At 38.2% G+C, this 14,405-nt stretch overlaps 3 protein-coding genes across 5 annotated transcripts; all 3 read right to left on the reverse strand.

Annotated features, from left to right (window-relative positions):
- Positions 1 to 35: 35 nt before the first annotated feature.
- LOC119728789 (cation-dependent mannose-6-phosphate receptor-like) lies at positions 36 to 2,557 on the reverse strand. The gene is made up of 7 exons (XM_038201182.1): positions 2,199 to 2,557; positions 1,702 to 1,789; positions 1,312 to 1,430; positions 1,022 to 1,109; positions 795 to 892; positions 536 to 662; positions 36 to 317 (listed from the first exon to the last, which is right to left on the reverse strand). Exons 1-7 carry the CDS (start codon positions 2,369 to 2,371, stop codon positions 258 to 260), a joined length of 753 nt encoding a protein of 250 aa, XP_038057110.1. The 5' UTR covers positions 2,372 to 2,557; the 3' UTR covers positions 36 to 257.
- A 579-nt stretch (positions 2,558 to 3,136) lies between these two features.
- On the reverse strand, positions 3,137 to 5,920 carry LOC119727551. Its single transcript, XM_038199471.1, has 7 exons — positions 5,766 to 5,920; positions 5,404 to 5,497; positions 5,009 to 5,130; positions 4,254 to 4,344; positions 3,948 to 4,060; positions 3,446 to 3,572; positions 3,137 to 3,211 (listed from the first exon to the last, which is right to left on the reverse strand). Exons 1-7 carry the CDS (start codon positions 5,918 to 5,920, stop codon positions 3,155 to 3,157), a joined length of 759 nt encoding a protein of 252 aa, XP_038055399.1. The 3' UTR covers positions 3,137 to 3,154.
- Positions 5,921 to 6,523: 603 nt separating this feature from the next.
- On the reverse strand, positions 6,524 to 14,329 carry LOC119728920. Of its 3 annotated transcripts, none has more exons than XM_038201360.1 (8): positions 14,006 to 14,329; positions 12,741 to 12,825; positions 11,303 to 11,421; positions 10,506 to 10,590; positions 9,644 to 9,726; positions 9,324 to 9,450; positions 9,102 to 9,164; positions 6,524 to 7,968 (listed from the first exon to the last, which is right to left on the reverse strand). In XM_038201360.1, exons 1-7 carry the CDS (start codon positions 14,245 to 14,247, stop codon positions 9,105 to 9,107), a joined length of 801 nt encoding a protein of 266 aa, XP_038057288.1. In that variant the 5' UTR covers positions 14,248 to 14,329; the 3' UTR covers positions 6,524 to 7,968; positions 9,102 to 9,104. The 3 variants fall into 3 exon arrangements, with proteins under 3 accessions (XP_038057288.1, XP_038057287.1, XP_038057286.1); XM_038201359.1 differs by having other exon boundaries at positions 6,524 to 7,993; XM_038201358.1 differs by having other exon boundaries at positions 6,524 to 9,164.
- Between the last annotated feature and the right edge of the window lie 76 nt (positions 14,330 to 14,405).

The following is a 14,405-nucleotide window of genomic DNA, read 5'->3' on the forward strand; positions in this document are numbered from 1 at the left end:
ATAAGTTATCACCTACCCCCCCCCCCCCCCGCAAATATTCCTGGATCCTCCTCTGGTTATAAGTCCTGAACTCAAACATCAAAACATAATTTTATAATATAACTTCGCAGGACAATGCGAATTTTAAACTGTTTAATAATAAATCATTTCAATCGGGTATTTTTAATTTGCTCCGTTTATTAATTAATTATGCCACTCTGTAAACGAATATTAAAAATTCACTCTGAACACCAGTCTTGGCAGTAGACGTTTCTTACTCATGACATGGATTTATACGATGCTCGCTTGCCGCAGCTAATAACGAACATGACGCCATCCTGCAAAACGAATAGAAACAATGAACATTTTTATAATAGGCCTATAACTTCGCAGGACAATGCGAAATTAGCGAGTGACATGGCTTTTTGTAATTTTGATTCCACATTTGACCGCAAATGTATAAAGGCCTATCCCACATCACATTTGGCGTTATGCAGTTTTTGCCCTCCCCCCCCCCCCCCCCCCCCCCCCGTGAATGGGAATATAATAAGATTACCTTGATATATCCTGGTAACTCTTTCCAAAAACCAGAGTTCGGTACGAGCTCCATTCCTCCTGCGCCTCGTACAAACTTCATGAAGAGTACGCCTCCAATAAAGTATACCACAACCAGCACAGAAAAGCTGTCGAAAGAATGAATCTATTTATTCTTGAAATTGAATGTTGATTTTTGGACCAGCACGACCAATACTTATGCTAAACCGAGGCTGTAATCATGCATTCATTCAGAGCTTGGATAGAATGGAGCGACTTACATGATACACATGACACCTCCAGCACTCAATCCTCCACTTTGCGGGGCTGTTTGTCCACATCTACCTGGACACGCACACTCGGTTGTCATCCGAAAATACTATGAAAAATAATTCACACGAGCTCCAAATTATCATTGAATTAAAAAGTAAAAAAAAAATTACATAGAAAGTGTTTCTCATGAAATTAGTTTGGAAATCATTAAACGAAATAAATTTTGTGAGCTCACGTATAATTTTGACGACCCAGATTCTCCGATAACATCCAGCCTGGGTTCCTGTGCAGATGCGTCGCATTCAAGTTCCACTACTGTTGACCTGTCATAGGGGAGAAATCATGAAAGCTTACTGAAGTTTGATCGATCATGATGCTGAGATGTTGGTCTCATCATCTGCTAATTACCAGACCTTATACTCCTTCATTTTCTTATCTACGCGTAGGCCTATCCCTCTATCCCAGAGCCCAACCATATGACTATACTCTGTTAACTCATTCATATTTGCATAATTAATTGAGCACCTGCCGCCTGCACCGTCTCTGTAATGAATGCTGTAATAACCTCCATCTTGACTCCACTCGGCACTTCCAGCCGTTCCCAGTGGAAAGCTAGTAGTACCGGCGTCATTGTGTTGACACGCCTGGTGAAAAATAGAACTCATACAGCATTTATACATCAACCCCGGTCCTTTGGATGGGGGCGCCCTTAGTGTGCATTGTTAATTCTAGTTTTGTGTAAATTAATGTCAATCATTCAAGTTGACTGATGCACATTTTCGTATACAGTTGTCAGGAGTTTGCATATTCTTTGGGCGCTAACAATTTTGATTGATGAAGTATATCATAAGCATTTTTGGCTAAATGCCATTAGAACAAATTGGACATGTATCATTTTTTTGATAAAATACTCACTATGCATTCCGTCCCGCAGTAGTTGTCCTTGAAGTTGTAACATGGGTTGTAGGTGTAATAATAATTTCCACTTTTTTGGTAATTAAATCTATAAAAATCATATAATATTATGCAGTGAATAGAACAACAAAAATACAAAAGAAATATGCAACAAAAAATGCAAGAAAATCGGAATATTCGAAATTTAAAAATGCAAGAAAATATTGTACTTTCTCGAAATGCTTATGCAACCAAACTTGTTTCTAGTGCACCTAACAAAACAATTGATCCACGATTATTCGGAATGGCGGCTTTCAGAATTTTGGAGCTTTAATTAAGCAGTACGTCGATCTTTTTAGCTTGAAGAGTTTTCTATGAATGCGCACCAATTCAATGCGAATGGTGAAATATAAAATAATTGATGGCGTTTCGTATTTACGAAAATCCGTCGAATTATGTACTTATGTACGAAAAATGGAATTGATTAATGTGATTATCAATGAAGTGACTAGACTTACTTTGGAAATCCTGGCACACCCAGGCGAGATATATTAACCTCTCGGCCATCATTCAGGGCGCAAGCACACTCACTGAGTTGCCTACACGTTGGTAAATCGGCATTGCAGTCACGCAGTATAATGACTAACAGGAAAATAGTGAATTCAGCTGAGAGCAGAACAAACATCGCCATTCTGCTGCATCACATGAAAGTAATTAGGCTGATAATTGAATTCAGTGTTAATGTAATAATTGCACAGATACTCTCAACAATTTTGATCATTATTTTGAGCATGCATGCATTATTGCAGTACAGGGCAGTATCAAGGCTGCAGTGTTTGCACTTCTGCAATTGGAACAACGAACTTCAGCTCGGGATCAAAATCCAGCCAGCACTATTTGATGCTGTGTTTGTATATTCTAATCTGTAATATTTTATTGAGGTCTCTTGCTTTGACAAAATCACATGACAAAACGTTGTTACTCACGCTATAGGCCTTTATATGTATTTTTTTTTTTTTTTACACATGACTGACACACTTCATAGTAGCAAAGGTCACGCCTTGATAAATAATTACTTCAAAGAGAAGGTATTGTGTCGTTCAATCAATTTATTTGACAGGATAACGTTTTTGAAATGTTGTTAATTCCATTAAGAGGAGGTTCTTTCCAACGTAAAGCATGGGCAATATAAGGGCATTTTGAAGTAGCTATAATCAAAAACACAGAAAAATAATATAATTGTTATTTTCTTGTTGATATAACGGCAAAGATGGATTTGAAGATAATTGATATTATTTTAAAGAATAAACATGTACAACTCATTGTAAACCATAGTAAACTTAAAATTGAATCAGTTCTGCAGAGGTGGATGTCATTTTCTCCATTTCAAAGAACTACGCTACTAATTGAATGTCTTGCTTTGGACTTTCTGCCGATATATGTTCCTGCCTTTTCCTCTCTTCATGAACTTCTGCTAGATTTCGTCATACTTTGTCCTCTTGCCACAAGAGAAAACCAACATAAAACCATCCTGTACAATAAACAAAAATACAACAATATAATTAATACCAATCGTAAAGTGTTTTTAAATGTGAGGTAACGGCCTACGGATTGTTAAAAAACAAAGGGGGGGGGGGAAAGGATTTTTTTTTAAACGAATTTGGGTGGTTTTTTTTCGTGTGGGCGATAAACTACCCTTCCCGACAATAATTTACAAGATCCTTAATAATTCCCCGAACTTCATCCGTTACCAAGACAACCTTACCTTGACATTACCAGGTAAGCCTGCCCATAGAGATACGTTAGGAATTAATTCCCGTCCAACAGCTCCGCGCACAAACTTCATAAAGAGAACTCCACATATGAAGTAGATAAGAAGTAGTGCTGAAAAACTGCAATAAACAAACATACTACCTTACATAACGTAAAAGGCTTACATGCGTCAATAGCCGGCAGAGGTTTGGAGGGAGACGGGGAGGCTGGGGCGGGGCTTGCTACCTCCTCTTATGGATGCCGTTTAGGAATGAAATGACGGGAAAATAAACGGTTTTAAAAGGTGACAAAAGTCAAAATTTGGGCATGAAAATGTTCTCCTTTCGCGCTTGAAATCGAAAACGTTAGCGCTGCACCGTGGCTTCAAATTACGTGGTTTTTTTTTTACTTCTATGGAAAACATGGTAAAGTAAACAAATATAAAACATTATTATATCAACATTAAAAAACGAGCTATTTAATCAAGACTAGATCGGACAAAAGACGCTCATCACCTGATACAAATGATCGATCCCATACTGATGGGTAATCCACCGCCTGGCTGTTTAGTTGGTGTTGGACCCTGACATTTCCCTGGACACGCGCAGTTTGTCGTCAGAATAAAATACTGGTCCAAACAAATGTAGAAAAGTCACTTTCATTATACATGTAGGGCAGGACACACGTATTAAGGTCCGCATTGACATTCATGTTAGATACTTATGTAGATTCATTTGTTTTTTTAGAGAGAAACACTAGAAGAGACCGACTTATTTCACATAACTTTCCAAATGGCCCTGGCCGATTCAAAGCATGCTCACCATTCTGCCTGCCTCTCCAGGTTCCTCTCCTAGAACTTGAAGACTAGGTGCCGTGGCAGATTCATCACACTGTAATTCAACTAACGCTGACCTGAACAAAAAAATTATCAAAAATAAATGAGCATGCATAAAACAGCCATAAGAGTCTTCGTTACCCTGGGGAGGAGGTATCAGAGCCTCAGAGGCAATAAAAATATTGATGACAGACCACAGTAACGACCACAGTCGTTAATGTTCTCGACTTCCACTGCTGTGGCATGGGTTCGATTCCTGCCTGGTCCACACAGTGGCGTAGCCAGGAATTTTTCAGGGGGGGGGGGGCCGCTGGGGGGCTGGAACATTTCATGGGGGGGGGGGCGTCATGTAGATCAATGATATGTTTTTTAGAAACTCAAAATCTCAGGGGGGGGGGGGCGACTGGGGAGGCCCCCCCCCCCCCCACGTGGCTACGCCACTGGGTCCACATGTGGATTAGGTTCAGTCCCTTTACCGCGGATTCACCCAGAATATTCTTCTAATTACAATCCTCTTCTCATTGTCTTCTCTCAACGGGATCTTTCGGGATTTCGAGCTACATTGAGTGCCTAAGGCACTTTTGACGAGTTCTTGGTTTCATTACCAGAGAGAAAGAATGGAACTTGCACCCCTTTCGGCTGAACCGTATAGTATAGAATATAATTTACATTCTTGCGGCGTTTTGCGTGTACAATGTATAATGTAAATGTACCACCTTGTGTTATAGCATATATACTCACCTGCTGGTTACCGTATCTTCATATGAGATGGTGTAGGATTCACCTGTTTGTGATCCCCATTTAGCTGTTGCCGCTATACCAAGACCTAACGAGGAGGTACGGTCCTTTGTAGTTTGACATGCCTGAAAATGTCAACCATCAGATATGTCTTTCAGAAATTGTTTGCTTTGATTTCTTTGTGTATTTGCGGGTTTTTTTTAATTTTTATTTTTTTTATGAACAACTCCAGGTGTTGGCGGTCAAATCTTGCCTTGTATGGCTTGTGACTTAATTTATACCTATACTGAGAGCTCAAAAGGCGATTACAAGTAAACATAATTTCAAGGACTGTTATTACAATTGATGTTCAGGCTTGTTTTAGTTCCCCGATATTGTCAGTGATGATCATTACTTACAATGACGTTCTTGCAGTTGTCATCACTGAAGTCATAACATGGGTTATAGGTGCATTCATAATCCTTATCATCGGGCTGTTCTTGATATGCAAATCTACAAACATCAAAGAAAGTGATATCCTTTCATAGTGCAGAATTGTAAATACAAGTATGTGTATGACAAAAAAAATATTGACCTTTGGTGCTTGACTGAAATCTTACCAGCCTGGCTCACAAACGCTTCCGGAAAAATTAAAGCAAATACACGTAGAATTTTGTTAGGAATAGTCCATCGCCAACAACCGTCTCAGTGACAAAGAGACAGGTTGACAACGGGTTATAGATCAAGAGCAAGAACAAAAGTATAGGAGCCAGTGTCATACCTTGGTTTTCCTTTGGTTCCCAGCGATCGTATGTTGATTTGCTTACCGTCAGATAGTGCGCATGAACATTCATCTATCTGCGTACACTCTGGTAAAGCATGGTACAGTTTCAAAACCAGCAACCAAACAAACAGACTGACGGACAAACTGAACATGTTGATTCTAATATCTGAAGTAATATACTTGAGAACTCATCTTAAATAAGTAAAGCTTCATTTTCCCATGGACGTTATGTGCGTTATGATTTTGTTTAAATTATCGTGATTTATATGTATAGCAAAAGGACGGGGTTAAATTCCAAGTTTGTATCAGATTCCATTTACACGTACAAGTGGTTTGACAATGTTCAGCTCAGATCTAGAGGTCGCTCTTCCAAACACTCGTAACCAACTTTAGTCCATTACAAAATTACCTGGGTTTGAAACTGACGCGGAAACGCATGGTGACATGTATGGGGTTTTCGATACCTTTGCTTCGGCTTCGGCTTTGCCTCCGACTTCTGAATCACTGAGAGGCAAACTAAACGAAAATATTCAAATTTTTGTCTTCATATCAACCGATTGAATGTTCCTGAAGCATAACAGGTACCAAAATGTACCTAACTGTAGCTGGAGTTCCAGAAGTTGGGGACTAAAATCTTTTTAAGCCGAAGACGAAGCCAAAGCCGGTCGTTTCGAAAACGCTATAAAACTCTTTTCCTGATTTACAGAAATCCACCGATACAATAAGGACAAAGTAATGACATCATGGGCTCCAGATAGGTTGCCTTGTAGGATTTATTTCCAATACTTGTTCGATTAACATACGCATGTATAACGGAAACATCTCGCAGGAAATCGTGCACAGCGGCATGTTCAGAATAAAAGCGTTTACATGTATACTAAATTTTGCTCACAGAAACCTTTCTAATTTAACGTGGAAAAAAAGATGAATTTGAGAGGAAATTACATGTACATTATTCGGTATTGGTAAAAAAATAATGAACAATACGTGAATGTGCTTTCCAACAATTTGGCTCAATTAACATTTAAGCCGACTAAATGTAAAATGATAATAATATACTTCACGCAATCTACTGATGGTATTTCTTTAATAATATTATAATTTAGTCAATACAACCTTTTATAGTTTTAGTACATGATTTAGACAAGACTATCAAAAAGTTGTAAACAATGTTATTTATCCACTGACAAGGTCCGAATATGTACAATGTGTACAATGTACACCAAAACGTATTATGGAAAGCCTGTTATACAAATATCAGTGGACAATCGTCATTTTAACAACTCAAATAAAACATAATTTTTTATTTAGATTAGACTTGTGGTTTCAAGAATTCAGCGACCTCCATATATGTCCGGCAGACCCATTGTGCAATTGATTTTTTTTCATACACAATCGTAATAACTGGCCGTACAAACTTTGATGACATATTTAAACAAGACACACAACAAATGCTAAAAGCAAGCTACCAAAAAAGTATCACATATATTACCTTGTTCACATTATAAGCTAATACAAAAGTATAAGTTTTAAACACCAGGAAAATACATTGAATCTTTGTGAAAAATACATATCTAAAGAAGAACAAATAGGACCCTTGGAAAAGCAGCATAGCCGTTAGTCACTATAACCTATATCAGTTACCCTTAGGTTTCTGTTAATCGTCATTAAGATATACAAGACATTACACTTTTGAAGTTAGAAACAAACAAAACAACTTATATTAGAAACAACTCAACCTTGTTTATAATTTTAATGAACTCTTAGGCAAGACAAACACACACATTAAAGGAAATATCTGAATGGAACATATTTCATAAAAAGAAAACTAAAACTTGAAAAGGAAATACCACAAGAAAAAAATGATCTTCAGAATTTAAGCAAAGGAGTGGAATGAAAAAAGACAAATAAGTATAGCACACTCATGAGCACATATAGTCAGCCTATTGCAGGCTTTCAAGCATACCCTGGTGAAAAGTACGAAAACAGTGGGATACAAATTTTCTAAATAAAAAATATGACAAAATCAGGATAAAAGTAGGACTTTCTGCAGGCTTTAGGCGCACAAATGTAGTTTTCGTTGAAACTCGCTCATGTCCACAGCATCATTTGGCATGTTCTGTACTCACAAAACTTGTGCTCAATCCTCAGCTAAGCTCTTGGAAGTACAGTTACAGTACTCCTATGCCCAAGGTCTTCCCTGTGTGATTTGACAGTGTGTAACACTGAGATTTCATATTTCAGATAAAGTAGGGAAAAATAGGAATTAAAAGAAAAAATAGGAAAAGCAGGAGCAAGGTAAACAAAAGAAGGAAAAAGTAGGAAAAGTACAAATACTTGAAAGCGCGACCATTTCTTGAAAGCTTATCTAAGCTTGCAACTTGTACTAATTGGTTCTATATGAAGTTAATCTCCAAACTCTTTGATCTCCAATTAGAAAAGAACAAGGCTTTCTGACCCTGTGATGTATGTACATTTGTACACACTGTTGTTTAATTCACAACATTTCTATTACTAAGGCACACTCTCCTACTTTATCACAATGAGCCTAATTTACTTTAAATAATGAGTGCATCTCAAACTTAAATGTAATGGCACAAACTTTATGTGCACATTAACATATGGAACATCTCTTCAGACCTTCCGTATATTTCTTGCTACAAAGGCAATGTATTTTAGAATTGAAGCTATAAATATGCCCTTACACTCAATGATTCAGAAAAGGATATATGTTCCCAAAATTGTTTTTCTCAAGATATTGCTTCAGAAATTGGCCAGAAAGGTTTAATGTGTTCATATGTTCACCCTGTATTACTTTTTCCCCATTTGAGTACATGTCCATTTGACTTTATAATATTGTAAAAACAAATTCCATCTTATGCGGTACCCGCTGCTATGTACATCTGATTCGAACCAGCCAACCGATCCCGTTAGCTCGGTGGTTGAGTGGTAAGACATCTGCACTAGAAAGCATGAGGTCGTGGGTCCGAGTGATTTTTTCCAACTTTCATTCGGGAGGTAACACACTGAGTAGACAGTGTTTATATGTCAGTGAGGGGCAAAACCTAATTTGAATTGTAACATGCTAACATGTTTTTCTTAATGAGCATGTTGTCTCACACTCTGAATGTGAAATTATGTGATAGTCTTTGGCTGCAGTTGGGTAGATGGTGAATTATGGCAGCAGAATTAAGCCAAGCTAATTGAATGCAATAAGTATTACTAACGGAAATCTACACGTATGTAGGTGTCTGCTTCGCTATTGTCTTGATACTGATATTGCTGTACTCTCCATGTTGTTAGACATTGAGAGAAGTTCCACAAGTGACTTACTGCTCAAATCTGTTCATAGTTGGAATCACTTTTGCATCCACCAGCCAAAAATAACACACCATCCTGAAGGCAAAACATAAATCAGTGTTAACAAACCTAATAATTAGATAAAGTCACGCAGTGTTCACTTTTTACATGATACAAAGTATTTCTTTAGATTGATGAAAATCTTTGGTACCTGTATACAAATTAGTTTTTGCTTTATAAATTAAAAAAACTTGCCTTGATAAGATGAGGTAGATCTTTCCAAAATTCATAATTTGGAATAAGCTCTTTGCCCTCGGCTCCTCGCACAAACTTCAAGAAAAGAACCCCAGCCACAAGATACAGTATGACCACCACGCTGAATCTGAAGAAAGCAACAAGTTATAAAGAATGTCTGCAATGCACCTTAACAGATGATTCTTAAACTCTGGTGATCAGATATACATCTATAGGAAGTCAGTTATGTCAACAACTATAAGTGTATTTGTCACTGTATGCATGTTCTAGTGATTTTGCAGTGCAAGTGATTGAGCACCTGCAGTGCTTCATGTACTTACATGATACAAAGCACTGATCCAGGGCTTAGGCCACCTCCAAGACAACCATTCTTACAGGCACAGTTGGATCTCAGATTTAAGTGCTGTTGATTTCAAACATGAAATTGAACATTACAGTTTCAATGCACAGTAATTATGTACACGTCAGTAGGGGTGTTGGGAAACAGAAAAAGGATCATGCACCAGCAAAGATGGCAGACATTATAAAATATGATACGATTATTCAGCAAAATTGAAATAAAATTGAAAATGGCTGAAATCAATAAAGTTCACTTGGCTCTCTACCCTAGATTATAAATGAGCAACAGAAGTTAAGTTTGACCTTGAAAACTTCACAACTGAGATATATGTAAATCGTGTTAATGTCAAGTTAACTCATTATTCTTAATTTCTGCCCCAAGTACGTAAAGATGTCTTGTATAATATACTCTCACTGTTTTTACTATACTGTACATACAAATACTTATTATCAATCCATGTGAAACTGAGATCACACCGACAGCAAGGTTTGCTTGGTACAGTCAAACCTGTACAAAAAGACCGCTCAAGGGAAACAATAAAAGTGGTCTTTATAGACAGGTGGTCTCTCTGTACAGGTTGGAAATATTTGCCCTCCCTTTGGCTTCCCTAACCTAATGCGGGGGGTCATTACAGTCTAAACCTGCCTGATCCAAAAGTACATGTATATTCTTCTTTCTTTTAGTTATTTGTTTAAAACATAACTATTTCTTAAAAAAAAAATGAAATTAAAAGTCATAAATGTGAATGATTTCAAAAAGTGTTTATTATTTTATGTTAATATTATGTAAGAATCAGCTGTACTGGAGCAGCAATACATTGTAAGTCATTTCAGTGAACTTACATAGGTATTTTGAGGATCTTCTTTGGTAGCTGTTAAAACTGCAGTCGATGCTGATGTATCACACTGTAGTGTGACTATAGTGGTTCTGCAATTCACAAGTTGGAATGTGTTAATGTTTTCGCCAGTGGGTGAGGTTTGACACATAAAAAGAAAAAACTGCTCAGGCACAATAAACTAACATGCAGAATTTCAACTGCAAAACGCAGCTCTTCTGACATAAACATTAAAGGGACATTACAGCCTGGAATGCACCCAATTGGGCTACAAAACGCATTTTAAATGAAATCATACCAATCATTTGAATCATACCAATCATACCAAGAACATTTAAAAGTAGGATATAGGCCCTGAATGTCCACAAAACCAGCCTTTAAAAAGTGGGCGTTTTTGTGTTATTCTTGTGAGAACCATGCTGTAATGAATTTCGGGATCACAACTTTTACTCCCCAAAATCAAAATTTCGAGTGTTAAGTTGTGAATCCTGCCACACAGTGGTTCGCATTCTGCGGACGTGCAAGAATCAACATGGGTGTGTTGGTGCTGTGTGTTTTATGTGACACACACACAACATGTACAGTACATGAACACTGAATAGTGATGGCTTGAAATATGTATGCTTCTGCCACAAAATGTCCGCCGATTTCGCTGTAAACAACCAGGGTTTTTCATCTTTTCTCGAAACAGTAAGACATTAGGTTAGTTTCATTTCAACTAATTTTCCTATGAAATAGGATAAGTAAACAATTCAAAAAATGACATTATCAGGGAATTCAGGTCGTAATACCCCTTATACTTACTTTGTAACAACACCAACTACTGCCTGGTATGTTATTTGTGTTCCTGCATCATTAAATAATGCTGTTTTCTGATCACCGACGTCAAAAGTTTCTTGTCCGTTTGTACTTTTTTGGCAAACCTGTTAAAGAAAAAAACAAATCAATAAATTTGAAATTTAAAGAAAACAAGTCAGGTGTGTTTACAAACACAAATGCCCCGCAACCGTGACTGTTCCCATGACATAACACCACTCTTTTAACATCAACTTACATGTACCTTGGTCACATGGAACATTCATTGACAGCATTAGTGTCTTCTGTAGGTTTTATATGAATTAATCCCTAATCCCTATAATCTCAGAATAAATACAAGATTTCTATTGTTTTAGCCACTGTGAACTTGACCCTTGACCTTTTGGCCCCAAATTCAATAGGCTTCTTAGGATTACCAAGAACAATCCACAAACCAAATTTGAAGTTTATATGTTAAGTATTTCTCAAGTTATCGCGCTGACAAGATTTCTATTGTTTTAGCCACTGTGAACTTGACACTTGACCTTTTGACCCCAAATGCAATAGGCTTCTTAGGATTGCCAAGAACAATCCACAAACCAAATTTGAAGTTCACATGTAAAGTATTTCTCAAGTTATCGCGCTGACAAGATTTCTATTGTTTTAGCCACTGTGAACTTGACCTTTGGCCTTTTGGCCCCAAATGCAAAAGGCTTCTTAGGATTGCCAAAAACAATCCACAAACCAAATTTGAAGTTCACACGTAAAGTATTTCTCAAGTTATCGCGCTGACAAGATTTCTATTGTTTTAGCCACTGTGAACTTGACCTTTGGCCTTTTGGCCCCAAATGCAAAAGGCTTCTTAGGATTGCCAAAAACAATCCACAAACCAAATTTGAAGTTCACATGTAAAGTATTTCTCCAGTTATCGCGCTGACAAGATTTCTATTGTTTTAGCCACTGTGAACTTGACCTTTGGCCTTTTGGCTCCAAATGCGAAAGGCTTCTTAGGATTACCAAGAACAATCCACAAACCAAATTTGAAGTTCATATGTCAAGTATTTCTCAAGTTATCGCGCTGACAAGATTTGTCCGGACACACACACCCACACACCCACCCACCCACCCACACACCCACCCACCCACCCACCCACCCACGGAAGGACAAGGCGGAAACAGTATGCCCCTTCGGCTTCGCCGCGGGGCATAAAAATACAAGAAATCCTAGTGATATGATGCATTTTCTGATGCCTACAAACAACTGTTGCAATATATAGACAAAATATATTTTGTTCATATGCAAATTAAGTCACAAAGGGTTCCATTTATCGCCAGTAAGTACTTGAAATCCCCAAAGTTGAAGTTACATAAGCTGAGGTTTAAAGGCTACACAGCTACATGAAGGTAACAAGTAACAGACAATTTATTGTGCAGGGCTGTAACTTACCGCAACACCATTGCAAGTTGGCAACCATGAGAAGTTACTACAGGGATTGTACCCATACTTGTAGTTACCTAATGTTACGCTGAAGCTGTAGAAAAGTTACAAACTCAAAACTGTTATTACATCCAGAAGTTGTTTGAATCATACATAGGGAATATATGGGAAGGCATATTGATATGTGCATTAAATAAATGCTCTATTCAGATATGCCGGTTGCATAATTGTCATGTGAAAATTTAAGGCATGTCCACTACAAACTAGAGACAAAAGGGGGGGGGGGGTACTTGTACAAAGCTAATATTTCATTGTGAATTTTGTGGCAGGATGGATTAATAAAACATGTGGCTATTAACTTTTTATCTTAACACAGGCAAGCACCTGGGAAGTCACAAAAAAGAGGAAATTCAAATCTTTCCAAAGACTTTGTACAAAAATACTGTAAGTATTTTTTCTATATTTAATGGTACACATGGGAAGCAAAAAAAAAAGGAAATCAGCTGATCCGAGGAAAAGTTGCATGCTTGTCACACACTCCACCAGCACCATACCCTGGCATCAGATGAGATGGGTCAAGCATGGAGCTATGGAGTACCGAAGTGTGACGTCATTTAGAACCAGAAAGTGCAGTGCAAACAAATGGAGTGCACGCGCACGTGTTGGTTCATGGGCTGAATCATGCGCAAATGTCTTTTACACACATTTTGAGCGCGTGACGTATTCACTACGGTACGTCAAGTACCAACCCCTGGGCTGGGCTGCTCAATATTCGCATGTCATTCATGAATGTTTCAAACCAAATCGTCAGGATCTTGGTTACACAATCTCAAAATTTTTTATTCCGCAACACCACCACTTAACTGTTTCTTGCAATAACAAATGATCACAAGAGGGCACTGCTGCGCAAAGAATGATGGGTAAAATTATGGGGCAATGACTGCGTCCACCGCCATCGCGCACGCCATATGGCTTAACACAGCGTTGACAGTGTGCGCATGCAATGACTGTATTCATGTGCATGGTCATTGTCCCCTATTTTTTACCCATAATTTGGCATCTACTATCGCCAGACCATGTCCAAATGTTAAAAAGCGATCCGTAGAGTCCAAGTTACTCGGACTAGAACATGACAAGCTCCCTCACCCATCTCCTCCGCCAAAGTGCCATGTCTGCTCATACAATTACAAGTACAACTTTCCACACCCCACGCCATACCACACCCCCATGCCACACTCCATGCCACACCCCCACGCTGGATTGTCGTGCCGTACCTTGGGACATCAGGGTTTGTACTTGTGTTTAGAGTAGACAAGGATATCACGCCAGACCCATCGTCGAACTTGCACGTACAACTGTCTTGTTTCACACATGTAGCTGCCCCTGCACAATGCAATAAAACTTGCAAGAGCGCTATTACCAGGAAAACGAACTTAAATTCCATTATTCTAGCCAAGTTACAGCACCTACGTTTTGCAAATCTAGCGGAATTTTGCATATCATTCATAACCGACATAATCAACGATCATCACGTTGTGTGTGCTGTGAGTCACATGATTTGCAGGTAAACTTTCCCACTGTCACTTTTTCCCCACTGGTGTCGTCCATTTTTTAGCGCAATATCTCATGTCGAACGCGCGGGTACCAGTGTATCTTAACTTCACGTTTGTATTA

The sequence above is a fragment of the Patiria miniata genome, unplaced genomic scaffold, assembly GCF_015706575.1.
Source record: "Patiria miniata isolate m_02_andy unplaced genomic scaffold, ASM1570657v1 HiC_scaffold_20, whole genome shotgun sequence".
NCBI classification, from domain to species: domain Eukaryota; kingdom Metazoa; phylum Echinodermata; class Asteroidea; order Valvatida; family Asterinidae; genus Patiria; species Patiria miniata.

Excerpts from the sequence above, each read along its gene's own strand:
- LOC119727551 (XM_038199471.1), bottom strand. The coding sequence starts at position 5,920 with ATGTTCAGTTTGTCCGTCAGTCTGTTTGTTTGGTTGCTGGTTTTGAAA. Across the intron at positions 4,061-4,253 it reads CTGGAGAGGCAGGCAGAATG|TATTTTATTCTGACGACAAA; the intron begins GTGAGCATGCTT and ends TGTTTGGACCAG. Across the intron at positions 3,212-3,445 it reads GCTTACCTGGTAATGTCAAG|GATGGTTTTATGTTGGTTTT; the intron begins GTAAGGTTGTCT and ends TTTATTGTACAG.
- LOC119728920 (XM_038201360.1), bottom strand. The coding sequence starts at position 14,247 with ATGTCGGTTATGAATGATATGCAAAATTCCGCTAGATTTGCAAAACGT. Across the intron at positions 9,727-10,505 it reads AAGATCCTCAAAATACCTAT|CACTTAAATCTGAGATCCAA; the intron begins GTAAGTTCACTG and ends TGAAATCAACAG. Across the intron at positions 9,165-9,323 it reads ATCTACCTCATCTTATCAAG|GATGGTGTGTTATTTTTGGC; the intron begins GCAAGTTTTTTT and ends TTTTGCCTTCAG.
- LOC119728789 (XM_038201182.1), bottom strand. The coding sequence starts at position 2,371 with ATGGCGATGTTTGTTCTGCTCTCAGCTGAATTCACTATTTTCCTGTTA. Across the intron at positions 1,790-2,198 it reads GGTGTGCCAGGATTTCCAAA|ATTTAATTACCAAAAAAGTG; the intron begins GTAAGTCTAGTC and ends TGATTTTTATAG. Across the intron at positions 1,431-1,701 it reads ACTGCGGGACGGAATGCATA|GCGTGTCAACACAATGACGC; the intron begins GTGAGTATTTTA and ends ATTTTTCACCAG.